This window comes from Eulemur rufifrons, chromosome 5 (genome assembly GCF_041146395.1).
Source record: "Eulemur rufifrons isolate Redbay chromosome 5, OSU_ERuf_1, whole genome shotgun sequence".
NCBI classification, from domain to species: Eukaryota; Metazoa; Chordata; class Mammalia; order Primates; family Lemuridae; genus Eulemur; species Eulemur rufifrons.
Genome location: NC_090987.1, coordinates 14,700,134 through 14,713,918, shown reverse-complemented (window position 1 = coordinate 14,713,918; position 13,785 = coordinate 14,700,134). Strand labels below are relative to the sequence as shown.

Below are 13,785 nucleotides of genomic sequence, written 5' to 3'. Positions count from 1 at the left end.
GTAATAATCCAGTAGTAAATTGCAAAGAATGAAAAATGCAGACCTGTAATATATGGTCCTTTCAGGCAGACTAAAGATTTGATACCAAGAATAGATTTGATCTTTTTTCTCCCATAAATAATGGTGTTTGTAGATGATATAGAAGGATGAGGTTGATATCTAGAGCATAGAATCTTTAGATTCTAGTTTCACTAAGGTTTTGTCAACATGTGTATTTTATTTTGAAGAGAGTTATTTTGGGGGTAATTACATTCAATTTTGCACAAGGATTTTGGCAATATAGTTGTTAAATCTGTGCAAATAATAGGTAAAACAAAATACTACTGCATTTTCCCCCTGTGGCCATTAACCTGTACAGAATAAATATTTGTTGGGACATTTGTCAGATACTATATTCTGGATTACTCTCCTAGGACATAAATGATATGTAGGTATAGGATATAGATGTAATTATAGGGGTACACAATGATGGCCAATACTTAGGCCACCGGAATTACTGAATAACAAAACAGTAAATGTTTTTAAAGTCTTCTAAGTCATTTTCATTTCCAAGTGTAGGAATGGTAGGTTTGGATGCTGATTCCACTCTCTCTATTGAGGTAGAATAATATGATGGTTTGGACAGAAAAAGCTTTGAGAAAGTAACTTTTTACTTGCGACTTAATAGTGGGGGAAGATGCGTTTTTCAGGAGCTTTCTGTATCCTTCTTTCCCTCAACCAATATACAAAGAGGATGGCGCCATTCCTGAGCTCAGCAAAACCACCCAGCAAGACATTCTAAAGTGGTTTCTTCCATGTTACTAAAAATGAAGCATTAATCTTCCACTAAAGGAGAAGAGGTTGGTCAGTGGGTAAAACTTACAGATGGGATGAAAATATTGTTTAATCTATTACTTGGTAATAAATAGCAAACAAAAAGTTTTAAAACTTAATAATTCATACTCTAGATTTAGGAGATATGTATAACTGTCATAATGTCTGTTAATGCCAAAATGACTTTGTCAGAATGACCCTAATTTCAGAATGCTCCCACATACATTTTGTCTCTCTCAGCCTCTCTTACTAGAATTTCAGAAATGCTGCCCCATGCCCTAGTAGTTTTTACTCTATATCTACTTCAAGAAAGCATGAGATGAGATTTTTTTCTATCATGTCTTACTTCCCCTTCCCCGTTTTAACAGAAAGGTTAGTAGTATGGAACCAAAGAGGGAAGGGGCAGAGAATGGATAGTAGAATTGATGCAAAATCCTCATGAATATTTAGGGTCGGCCACTTGTTATCTGGGCAACTCACACTGAGACAATAGAACTAGATAATGGGAAGCATCCAGCCATTTTTAACATAAGGAGAACCGTTTGCAGGATGTAACATGGCAGCCAAGGCGAGTGGACTGGAATGCGCATGCGTGAACAATGATGGCATCACTGTACTAGTCAGCGGGGCGCTAGACGCCTTGCGTGCGCATGTGTACTGTGTGGGCGTCACATTCAAAATGACTGAGCGAGTAGAGCAATGAATCTGCATCAAATTTTGCGTTAAACGTTCCTCCAAGGAAACTATTTGGATCATTCAGAAGGCTTTGGGGGATGATGCGATGAGTGCAGTGCAAATGAAAGTGTGGCACAAACACTTCAAAGATGGTCCAGAATCTGTTGAAATTGAGCCATGTTCTGGAAGGCCTGCAACAAGCAAACCCTGAGGATGTTGAACGTGTACGGGTTAGGTTAAGAGACACAGGGAGAACTGTATGAGGTCCCAAGGTGCCTGCTTTGAAGGGGACTGAGGTGTCATTGTCCTATGTACAGTGTTTTTGTATCTTGCATCTTCTTCAATAAATGTCTCTGTTTTTCATATTATTACCTGACTAGATACTTTCTGGATACACCTCATTGTGAAACTCTTTGCAGATATAAATACTTTATTTACACTTCTAATAATTTTTATTCTTGCCTCAGGCCCTAGCCATATGGATCTGAAATCAGTATGACAGAGCATAGATCAGGAATTCAAAAACTTAATCCAGTCATGGAAATTAATCTAGAAAAAAAGAAAAAACACTAAATCAATCTCTTATGACCTTCAAACTATCCTCCCTAAATCCTATTTTTATGCAATGCAAAATAAGCACCAAAGATGTTTATTCATACCGCCTATGGCCACAGCTATCATTTAGATAAACTAGTAAATATAGGAAATTAAGGGAATTTGCAGGGTAACTTTTTTCTGGTGGATAGCTTTCTAATTTCATTCTAAGTTACTGATACGAACTGAAGCATAAATTTATGTAGGCTTTTTATGATTGTTCTGCAAGAAAGTATATTTCACTCCTTAATACTGTAATAAACCATGAGAACATAATTAGATTGACTATGTAAGCCTTTTCATCTTTTCCATTTCTGTTCAAATAGAAATATTTGCCTAACAGTCATTGTAGCAAAACTGGGTTTTTGTATTTAATCTTTATGTATTTGACCCTATTTCTTTTTCCAGAAATTCAAGCATGTTTGTGATTATAAGTTGTTTTCTGTTGAAAATAATTATTAAGCGGCCTAAGTGATAATCTACATCGTTTTTCTTTCAGTTGATTTTTAAGAATTACTGAAACATTTTTTGAACGGTCTATGTTTATTATCAGTATATTTATTTAGTAATTTCTATCAGAGCTGGCTTTAATCTTTGAAACATGTTGCTGTCCACTTTCATGTGCAGGTCATCTCACCTGGATTTTTGTTTTTGTCGTTGTTGTTAAAATGTTCAATGCAGGTTCTACATGGTCAGCTATTATGAGCGGAATCACAGAATAGCAGTTGGAGCTCGCCATGGTTCAGTGGCCCTGTACGACATCCGGACTGGAAAATGTCAGGTAAATAAATCATTGTGACTTCCTCTCCATAAAGTGTGGAAGTTATCGAAAGGAGAGAGAGACTAGCACTTTACCAGTTGACGTGCTGAGCTGCTGGAACATTATGGATAATGCTAAAGGGATCAATAGTTTAATGAAGGACTCAAAGAATATAGAGCCCTACTGTCTTTATTCACTGGGCCTGAAGGGCTGCCACAGATGAGCTCAGAATAGAGTCCAGATTAAGGTAGCATTGCTGGCAAACTACTTTGTAATGTGTCTTTTTTAAAACGTTTTCTGATTTTCTTACTTATTTTTGTGCTGCATTTTCCAAAAAGTTTGATGATGCATTATTATGATGTGATGGTTTGAACAAAAATGAATTTTCGGTCTAAGTAAAATGGGATATTTAGTAATTCTAAGACAGTAATCTAGTAATCTAGAGGGTTCATAAAAAGAAGAAATCACAGTAGCATTTAGACTTCTAAAAAGGAAATCGATGCTCTATTTGAAATAATGTATTTTTATACTTTTATAACACTGTACTACGAAAAATTCTTTTTTTGATTCTGATCTTGATCACCTGATTCTCAAAATATACTAGTTGGGTAGAAAGAGCAAGTCTGGCCCCCTTTAGATATAAGAGAAGTGAAGCTCAGAACTTTAAATCGCTTTATCCCACCCAGAATCACACTGTTAGTGACAAAACCAGGGGGAGGCTCTACCATGATCATGGTAAATTTATAATGTTCACTGATGAATAGTTTCAAATCACAGCTTCTTATATTTCATTGTGGCATTTATTAATGCTGATATATTCGGTTGTATTAACATTACCATATTAGGAATTTTCGAAAGAAATATGAAGAAATGCATAAGGATGTGGCTAAAATTTTAAATTTAATAAACTATTGAGTAATTCTCCAAAAGCTTTCCTGTCTTCTTTCCATGAAATAGTTATAAGAGATGGTAATAGGTGTTGGGAATAAAAGTTTCAAAGGTCGATCAGATAAGTTTAGGGGATAGTGTTTGAAAGTTAAATACATTTCTTTGTGCAGGTCTTCTCAGAGTCTCTAATGTGTGACTGTGCATTGTACATTTCCTGGGAATGTGTGGAGTGTGCACCATTTGCCATGTTTATTTAGCTATCAAATTTTTTGTGTGTGTGATTTTTTTTTTTTAAAGACATTAACTCCCACTGGTGACCATATTCTTTTACTCAGTGCTCTCACTTAGAGCAATGAAACCACTCGGAATGCTTGTTTAAAATTAACTTGCATGTTGTTGGCAATGTTCTTTCATAAGAGAGACAGGTTCTTCAAATAGCATTTTCAGATTTTCTTTTGTTAAGACACTTTTTTAAAAATTGAAGTATATTACTACTGGCTGACTTGAGAGAAATAAATCACAAACATCTACAACGTAAAGACAAAAAAAAATAATAGAACGAAGGGACCTTGTCAAGCTTCTTTAAAAATGAAGGGAGGACGTCATAGCAAGGACTCTTTGTTATCAGATAAGATACAATTGCCACCACTGGAAAGAAGAGGGAGGCAATGAGAACACAGTGAGGTGACACTAGGATGAGTGGGAGAAGAATAGCACTTAAGAATTAATGAAAAAGTACCAAATTGTACTTAAGGATACATTTCTTTCCATTTTTCTTCCTACTAAGTGTCTCAGTAAAGATCTTGGTAACATGCAAAAAAATTAATATTTTGAATATCTTATTCTTTTCCATTAAATTACTTGTGATACACTTATCAAAGACATTCTTTCTTAACAAGAATATATAATAGCATTCATATTCCATTTTCTGTACATCATTTTAGTACATTTAGACATTTTACTGCCCCCCCCATTTTTTCTACCTCATCTTCTTAATTTTGATACCCAAAGTTATTAGCGTTATGTTGGTTGAATAACCTTTACCCTCCAGTTCTGTCTGAGAGGGAAGATTACCCTTTCCTCTCATCATTCAGAACACGAAAACAAAGGTAAATCTCCAAAATCAGTCTTCACCTTTGCCAATTTCCAGTTAGATCCAGTGTCAAGGGCTGGATTCTTAAGCAATTCTCTTCTTAATTCTTTTATTACTGTTGTAATATTTAAAATAGGTGAGTCAACAGCTGAAGCAGAATATACAAGTATAGGTGGCATATTCAGAAATTATGTTTCATAGGGCGAATCAAAGGATCATTTTGAACAAAGAATGCAGTAAAGCATTTCTTGGAGAATCTGTTGGAATCAGTTAACAGAGAGAGTGGTACAATTTTTCAAGCATGAGTAAAGAGATATGATTTAAAAAATAATTAGAAAGTTCACTTGGCTATGAGGGTAGGATCCCAGCTGGGTGGAAAGATAAGGCCTAACCACCTAGATGGGGGAGTCAGGCCGAAGGAAGAGAAGGATGGCGAAGACTGAGAGGGGTCCAAAGAGAAGATCCACGGGGCCCAGTAAAGCCAGAGAACCCACAACTGAGACTGAAGTGGAGGGTTACATATGTCCCCTGTTGTTGTTATATTGGTTGGTAAGGAATAAAAGAAAAATTAAGTCCCTTTTCCTTACCTTTTGGTATTGGCTTCTTTTTTTTTTTTTTTTCCTTCTGTTTTCTTTAGACCTGTTCTTCCCAAACTAGAGTGGGAGATTATGCAAAGCCACAGGATACTACGTATCTCTCTGGAACATGAATTTTAGTTGTATCAAGGGTTGGCAAACTATGGCCCCAAACTGGGTTGCCACCTGTTTTAGTAAATAAAGTTTTATTGGAACACATGTAAGCTCATTTGGTTATGTATTGTCTACTACAATGGCAGAATTGAGTAGTTGCAGCTGGCCAAGACTATAGGTGGTCCGCAAGCCTAAAATATTTGCTATCTGGCCCTTTATAGAAAAGGTTTGCTGACCCCTGACTAAGGTAATTGAAGAGGAAGAGTTAACTAATTTAACTAAAAGTGATTTAAAACATTATAGTGTAATATGGTAGATAAAGATAATTAGAAAGTTATGTGATCTTGAATCTCATCTCCACCACTAATTAATTCTATAACCTTGGGAAAGTTTCTTAACTTCTCTGAGCTGAAGTTTCCTCATTTGTAAAATGGTGATATTAATATAAATACTGCCTGTTATCATAAGAAGTGGTAAGAAAAATGTATCCAAACACTGTTAAAGATGGTAAGGCAGGGCCGGGTGCAGTGGCTCAGGCCTGTGATTCCAACATTCTGCGAGGCCAAGGCAGGAGGATTGCCTGAGCTCAGGACTTCGAAACCAGCCTGAACAAGTGTGAGACCCCATCTCTACTAAAAAAGAAAAATTAGCTGGGTGTGATGGTGTGTGCCTGTAGTCCCAGCTACTCCGGAGGCTGAGGCAGGAGGATCCCTTGAGCCCAGGAGTTGGAGGTTGCAGTGAGCTATGATAAAGCCACTGCACTCTACCCAAGGCAACAGAGTGAGACTCTCTCAACAACACCAAAGAAAACCACAAGGAAACTGACCACCCCTCCTCACTACCCACTCCCTTTTAAAAAAAAAAGTTAAAAGGTAAAAAAAGAGATGGTAAGGCAGACTTTACTCAAGGGAGGCCCATGATGGTAGATATAGGGACCACTGCAACGGGGTCTTGCAGAGGGGGAGACACTCCAACTTCATCAAGAACAATTGGGGATTTAGAACCAAGGAGCAGGGTAGGGTCAGTGAAAGGAAAACTACTAAGAGGGAGCGTTCCTGGCTAAACTGACTTGACGGGATTCTTGCTAGGTTGTAAGATACTGGAGGGTGGTGAGGTGGGGACTTTTGCTAAACTGATGTAGCAAGATTCTTGCTCAAACTGGATTCAACAGGGACAGGGAGGGAAGCCCGAGATCAGGCCTAGTAAGGCAGAGAAGCCTGACTAAAGTTTTGGTCAAAGGAGAGAGTCTTTGTCAGAAGTAAATAAGATAATTTAAGTAAAATTCTTAGCGAATAAATGGTGGCTACTATTAAAATAAACTTGGAAATATATTATATTACAATGAAATTACATTAATTTTAGGGAATTTTAGAAATAAAACGTGAGACATTTGGGTGTTTGTGGACCGTAGGGCTAGCAGTTCGCACTGCTCAGTTGGGAGCATTTTGCTGGAAAAGTTGAAGCAGCGCTGCCTCGGGCCATGTGTAGATTTCCTTTCTGAAGGCAGCTCTTGCCTGCGGTGATCGCTGAGTCTCTACTGGTTATGGAGATCAAAAACTTTGATGCAATTCAATAGTTAAAGTCCTGCTGTGCTGCTGACTTTGCTTTTATTTGGCAAGCACTAGCAATTTAAGAATATACCTGACTCGAATTTTGCTTAATTAAAAAAAAAAAGTATCTAACTCCCTATGAAGTGCTTAAATTTTGATGATAGGCAGCGGTCCTGCTAAGCAGGCGAATTAGGTTCCCTGACTCCTTAGAGCTTGGCGTATCTGTTTGGTTAAATCGGCAATGAAAATCTTTCCTCTAGCAATGCTGCCTTTGGTTTGGCAGACTTGATAGCATATCTCACTGATTTCATTCTTTGTAGTAGCTGCTGGCTCTGTGCAGGGTTCTGTTAGGCTCATGGTAGCTAGCTAGTTTTCCTTATGAAGTTTGTACTTCATCTCTCAGCATCTGGGGAATTGGTTCCAGGACCCCTACAGACACCAAAATCCACAGATGCTCAAGTCCATGATATAAAATGACATGGTATTTGCATATAACCTAGGTATATCTTCCCATGTACTTTAAATCATCTCTAGATTGCTTATGACATCCAATACAATGTAAATACAATGTAAATAGTTGGGGGTATAAAGACCAAAAAGTAGCCTGTACACTTTCAGTACAGACACACCCTTCCACTTTTTTTCCCTGAATATTTTCGATCCATGGTTGGTTGAATCCAAGGATGCAGAAACTACAGAGCCAGCTGTGCTATGTCAGTTGGTGGCATCTGATCTACTTTGGTAAATCTAGGCACTTACCTTCTTCTCATGCTTTGGTGAAGAACTACAAAAAAAGCAATGATGTATGAGAGAAAGCAAATGGCTGAAGAGTCTATATCTCAAATTATTAAAAGAAGTTTATTATTGAAAAGTTTAAGTTCCTTAAAGAGCGTATTCTTGAAGCCTCATATAAGTCTAGTGTCTGGTACATAATAGATGCACAATAAAATGTATGTTGCCCAAATAACCCTGAGTCTTTGGAGTAAAAAATGTGTTAAGAAATATGATACAGTAAATGAAAAAAAAAATATACTATAATTATATCAAAAATATTAATTTGGACATAGTTATATTTCAGCATGATAAGATATCTTTTCAGAAATAGCATAGAAAACCTTTCTTACAAGTCACGAAAGATATGCCTGATTTTCTGTAGTGGACCGTGATCAGGCCTGCCATAGGCCAGACAATGAAGGGAAAAAAATAGGACGAAGGTTGATTATATCTATACACCTGTGGCTGCTGTGCTCTAGCTATTATAATCCTTTGTGGAGCGGGAGGTAAGTTCTGGATTATTAACGTGTGCCACATCACACAGCCTAATGGTATAAAAAGCGGTGAGCCTACAGTTTGAGCTCCTCTGGCCTTGCAGATTTCTTTACTGCATGTGGGATAGATGCATTGACCTCTGAACTTCAGCTACACCTCCCTGATTAAAGAAGAGGCAGCAGAATACCACATCCACGTACTTGTACCCTTATCTCCTGGAGTATCCTCTGCCCTGCCCCTTTGCTAGTTTGAAAGTATGAAAGTAAAAACAACCCTGCACTCTGTCCAAATCTATTTTTACCAGCCTTTGAACCCTGACTTAGCTCATCATTGTCCAACCTGGCATACTTTCATTCTTCAGCCAACAAAGGACTTCACCAACTAGTCCAGCAATATTATATGCAAGCATCTGCACATGCAAACTAATGAGAAAACCAGTGTAAGTACAGCCACCTTAAAGTATATATGAAAGATGAGGGAGATTGCCTCATTGTTCTAATAAGCTTTCTACCATCTTTCCCATTTTTTCCTCAAATGCAAAGTAATTTTGAGGGCTACTCTTATCAGCTTGTGGAATGCATCAATTCCTACTTCATTCCTTATGGCTCCAGGGGCCAGTCCAGGTTTTATAGGACCTGGAGTTCATATAATTTGAGAGAGTTCCCTTTAAGAAAAGGAAACTGAGGCCTGTGCAAATCAAAAACATAAAAAATAAACTTCATTAGCTTCATGGTATATCTATCCTTAATGTCTCCTTTAAAGTAGTATTTTATAATCCTTTCTGTAGCTACCATTCTACTTCTCTCCTTTGTTAAACTATTGTATGTAGTGAATGAGTGCTCTACAGCATTCTCCCTGCACCATACCTTCTGGCTTCCACTTCAATAGTGCCACTGACATCACTCGCTCCCTTGGTGTGGCTTAATATAATTGATTTCCCTTTCCCGCAAATTGTCTGCCTTTGACTTGCATAGCACTATCTCTGTCTTGGTTTTCATTTCACTATCTTATTTGCTGGATTTCTTAATTTCTTGGAGTACCTTAAGGTTCATTCTTATCACTCCACTGTCCAGAGTACAAATTTCTTCTTTTATCCATTCTTTTTCCTGACTTTGGCTGAAAATCCATACGTTAGTATTGACTCTGACTATTCCCAGTAAGCAGGTAAAACAAATCGGGTCTACAGCCAGGGCCCTGCCTTAACTCCAGCTCCTTGACTTTTAATGATTTGCTAGACATTTCCATTTAGGTATCTTATTGTCTCAAATTCAGTGTGTTGGGAAATCTCCCCAGCCCCTACTTTGTATCAGCATCCTTTCTAACCTACCTTTTTCTGTTAATGGCATAATAATATGATGACACCACAGTCCATCCTGCCTCTTCATCCTTACCCAGTTACTGAGTTAACTTTTCCTTAGCGGTATTGGTGGAATCTACCTTTTTCCTCTGTTGAACAGCCTAAGTTGGGCTCTTGACCTGTTCTTAAGGCCTTGAGATTCTGGTTTTGATCGTTGTACACAATCCCCTCCTCCTTTGAGCCATGTTTCATTTGATAGCGCTATCCTCTATCATCCCCCTTCCTCGTCCTCTCGCAGGTTACATAGGAAGCATTCAGAAATAACTGTTGAATGATTTATTACAAGGATTTCAGGAGATGCCCCTTTCTGGTTACATTTGTCTTTATATTATATTGAAATGTCTCACCTCTCCCGGATATACATTACTGTGTACTAACAGGTGAGGCAGTCCTGGCAAACAAAAATGCTGAAGACAGTCCACATCAAAATAATGAAAGTTGTCTCTGTTTTCGTTAATGTTTTCATTAATTTTTCCATTGAAATTTATGTTTGCCTGTCCTTGGAATTTCTTACACCCCTTGTAAGTTATACAGCCATCTTAAACTTTCTATTTGTATCCATATTTTTTACACAGAATAATTATTACTATTTATTTGTTGGTGTTTATAATATGCCAAATTTAATATCATCTATAAATTCAATCTCCAAGCTATTTGTTTCCTCTTACTAGAGAAGGCAGTGTAGTAGAGTAGCTAGTGGAGTAGATTCTGAAACTAAAGCTGCCTGGATTCTCACTCGCTTTATGGCTTTGAGCAAGGTACTTAAACTCTCTGTACTTGAGTCTCTTCATCTATAAAATGGATATAATAATGCTTGTAGCATTGTGTTATAATGATTAGAAGAATAAATATATATAAAGCAAATGTCACCCAATAGTAAGTAAGTGCTCAAAAAAGTTAGCCATCATAATTATTATTTAACCATTGCTTTAAATAGGACAAAATCACTCAACCCCGTCTTATCCTTTCCTGCTGCAGTGTATAGTACTTTATACCAGCTAGATCTGTTATCATTGCTTTCTTATGATTTTTTCCTGCTGTTCTTTTTTCCTAGGACTGTTTGAATTCATCTTATAAGTAGGATAAATAGCACATCAACCAAGTAATTAGCAACTTTCAAAATTATACTTACAGATCTGTCCTTATTCATTTGTGATTAATCTTATCGTGATTTTTCCATAGCATTAATCTGTCATCCTATTGATATTTTTGTTCTTTGGTGATTTTTTGAAATTATTATAAATATTACTTTTAACATGACTGAATACTAGGCTCTTTCTGAGTAATTAAAAATTTTTAATAGACTTTATTTTTTAGAGCAGTTTCAGGTTCATAGAAAAATTGATCAGAAGGTATACAGATTTTCCATATACCCCCTCTCCTCACACATGCATAGCCTCCCTGATTATTAGCGTCCCTGAGTGAGACATTTGTTATAATTGATGAGCCTACACTGACACATTGTCACCCAGAGTCAGTAGTTCACGTTAGAGTTCACTGTTAGTGTTGTATGTGCTATGGGTTTGGGCAAATATATAATGACATGTATCTACCATTATTGTATCATACAGAGTAATTTCACTGCCCTAAGCATCCTTATTTGTATAATTTTTATGCATATTTGATGATTTTTAGGGTAAATTTCTGCATATACAGTGCTAGGTCAAAAGATTTGTGCATTTGATTACCAGAATGCTCTGAAACTGTTTTCCCACAAATATTTTATGAGCATTAGTTTCTCCACACCCACACCCACAGAAATAGTTATTCACTATTTCTGTGAATAACAGAATGAGTTCTGAGCTGCAGTTATGCTCATAAAAAATGAACCCCTGCCCCACGATCGGCCTATTTTGCCTCCTGTGTTTGTCATCTTAGACAACAGACTGTTTCTCCATTTATTTGTGATTTATTATTCATTTTATTTATAAAACAAACTTACGATGGCTCTTCTCTGTGGCAGACATTATATCGTATGCAAAAGATCAAACCTAAATATGAATTGTTCTGGCCCTCAAGGAACATACTGAGGTGTGGAAGACAGACACAAACTCACTGTTGAAATACTGCACTAACCTTTCTGGGAAGGCGGCCTGCAGTGTTCCGGAAGAACACAGGAGTAGCGCTGGCGCAGATTTGTTTAGGAGTCTGGGGAGAATGGGTCAGGAAGGGCTCCCTAAAGGAAAGGACATCTGAACTGAGCCATTAATAATTAGGAGTTAGGCAAAGAAGGGGAAGAGCAAGGGACATTATTCCAGGCAGAAGGTCCAACATATGCAAAGCCCAGAGGACCGGGAAGCATCTGGAAAGCACACTTATCAAAAACTTCCGAAACGTTTTCCCCAGCATATGTGAATGTTTCATAATACAGCAGTTTTCAAATCAGTATGACACTGGAAGTTGCACCGATCTTACGTGAGAAACAGTTATTCCAATAGATAAATAGAGGCACTTCTTATCTGTGACTTATTAAGTGCTAAATTAGTAACATAGATTTTGTAAGTAAAGTTACATAGCATTACCAAAATATTAAAGAAATAACTGAATGCTGACATTCTGTTAACTAAAATAATATTTTTAGGAGAAGAAGAGCTTGGCAAGATACTAAAATGTTTTCAGTATGGGATTTAAAGCATTTTATGAAAATAAGCTTTGTGTTGTTTTCTATAATACACTTAATTCTGGCCAGACTCTAAGGTCCTAGATATCAAAAGAAAGCTGAGAGTCCACACTAAACAGAAATGTCAGCAAACACACCTATATTAATAGAAGTTTGGAAAACAATGTGTTCTTCTCTAAAAAGAACAGAGATTTTACTCCTAGTTAGGAGGAGCAATGGACCTTAGGGATCTTGTGGACAGTAAGATTGATGTTTCTTTAAGGCAGAGTTTTAAGCTTCAGGCACAGTTTTCACCAAGCAGAAGTCTATAATGCTTATACATCAAGGGCACTTATGTGGTGATTGCAAAAATTGCAGGGAGAATTGACTACAGTACTTAGTCAGACAGTGGCATTTTAGGTATTTTCCTCCTACTCTTTTCTGCAGCTGGTTTTATGGCAGCTGCTTCCTATGACATTCTGGAGCAACAGCCAGAAATATGGCATCAGGGGTGATAATAAGATGAATGGTTGGAGAAAACAATGGCTTCCTGACACTGTGTTGAAGAATTACCCAACAAGCTTCCAGTTTTAACAGTGAAATGCTATTTAGAGAAGAACCTCTAGGAAGAGAAACAGATATTTGGAACAATGCTTAAAATTAGACCATCATTTATTCTGAAAGTTTAAAATTTTGACAAGAATATTTTTAACCAGATAGGGGAGTATTTTTCCTATTGTTTATCTCACTGCTCATTGAGTATTCCTTATATTTGTGTTATGCTTTGAATGGCAGTATTCAAGAGTTTTGCACTGAGAAAGTTAAATCCTTAGCAGCATCTATAATTGGGAATACATAAGGCAGAGAATTCTGTTTACAAACCTTGCAGTTATTACAAGCATTTTGGCATCCTTGCAAAAGCATTAGGTAGGCTAAAATTTATTTTGATTCTCAAAATTCACATTATTTCATCTATATTTCTCAATGCCATTCAGTTTCCCAGCTAGCCATTCTCTTTTTCCCCTCAACACTTAAAAAAAGAAAGTATAAATGTTCGTATATATGTATGTGTATATATTCACATATATAGAGTCCACAAAATTAAGAAACATTAGATAGGAGAGTCATAGTACATTAAATTCCTTCTGGATTCATTGCCTTGTATTCTTTATATCCATTCTCAATATATATGTTACTTAGAATAAGGCCTGGAATAATAGTAGTTATTTAATAAATATGACTCATTTTATATATATATATAAATATATATATGGTATATAATGAAGATATGAGTCTGTAGTTCATGACACATTGTAAAGAGATGTTGATGGCAATTTAAAAGACCTTGTCCAGATTTGGTAAGTCCTATCCCAAGTAGAGCTCCTGATGAACCCCAAGTCTAGAGGGGGAAGAGGCACACACACGGGCACCATGAAAGCCCTGGATCTAGTACCTCAGCCCCAGAAGTTGCTCAGTTAATAAAAATATTGCTCAAGTA

At 36.9% G+C, this 13,785-nt stretch overlaps 1 protein-coding gene across 4 annotated transcripts in view; it reads left to right on the top strand.

The window, feature by feature from the left end:
* WDR7 (WD repeat domain 7) overlaps positions 1 to 13,785 on the top strand; it is a 284,359-nt gene that overhangs the window by 218,137 nt on the left and 52,437 nt on the right. For all 4 annotated transcript variants that reach the window (XM_069468368.1, XM_069468366.1, XM_069468369.1 and 1 more), the window contains one exon: positions 2,764 to 2,863. In XM_069468368.1, the coding sequence (XP_069324469.1) occupies positions 2,764 to 2,863 (100 nt within the window). The remainder of the gene's footprint in view (positions 1 to 2,763; positions 2,864 to 13,785) is intronic.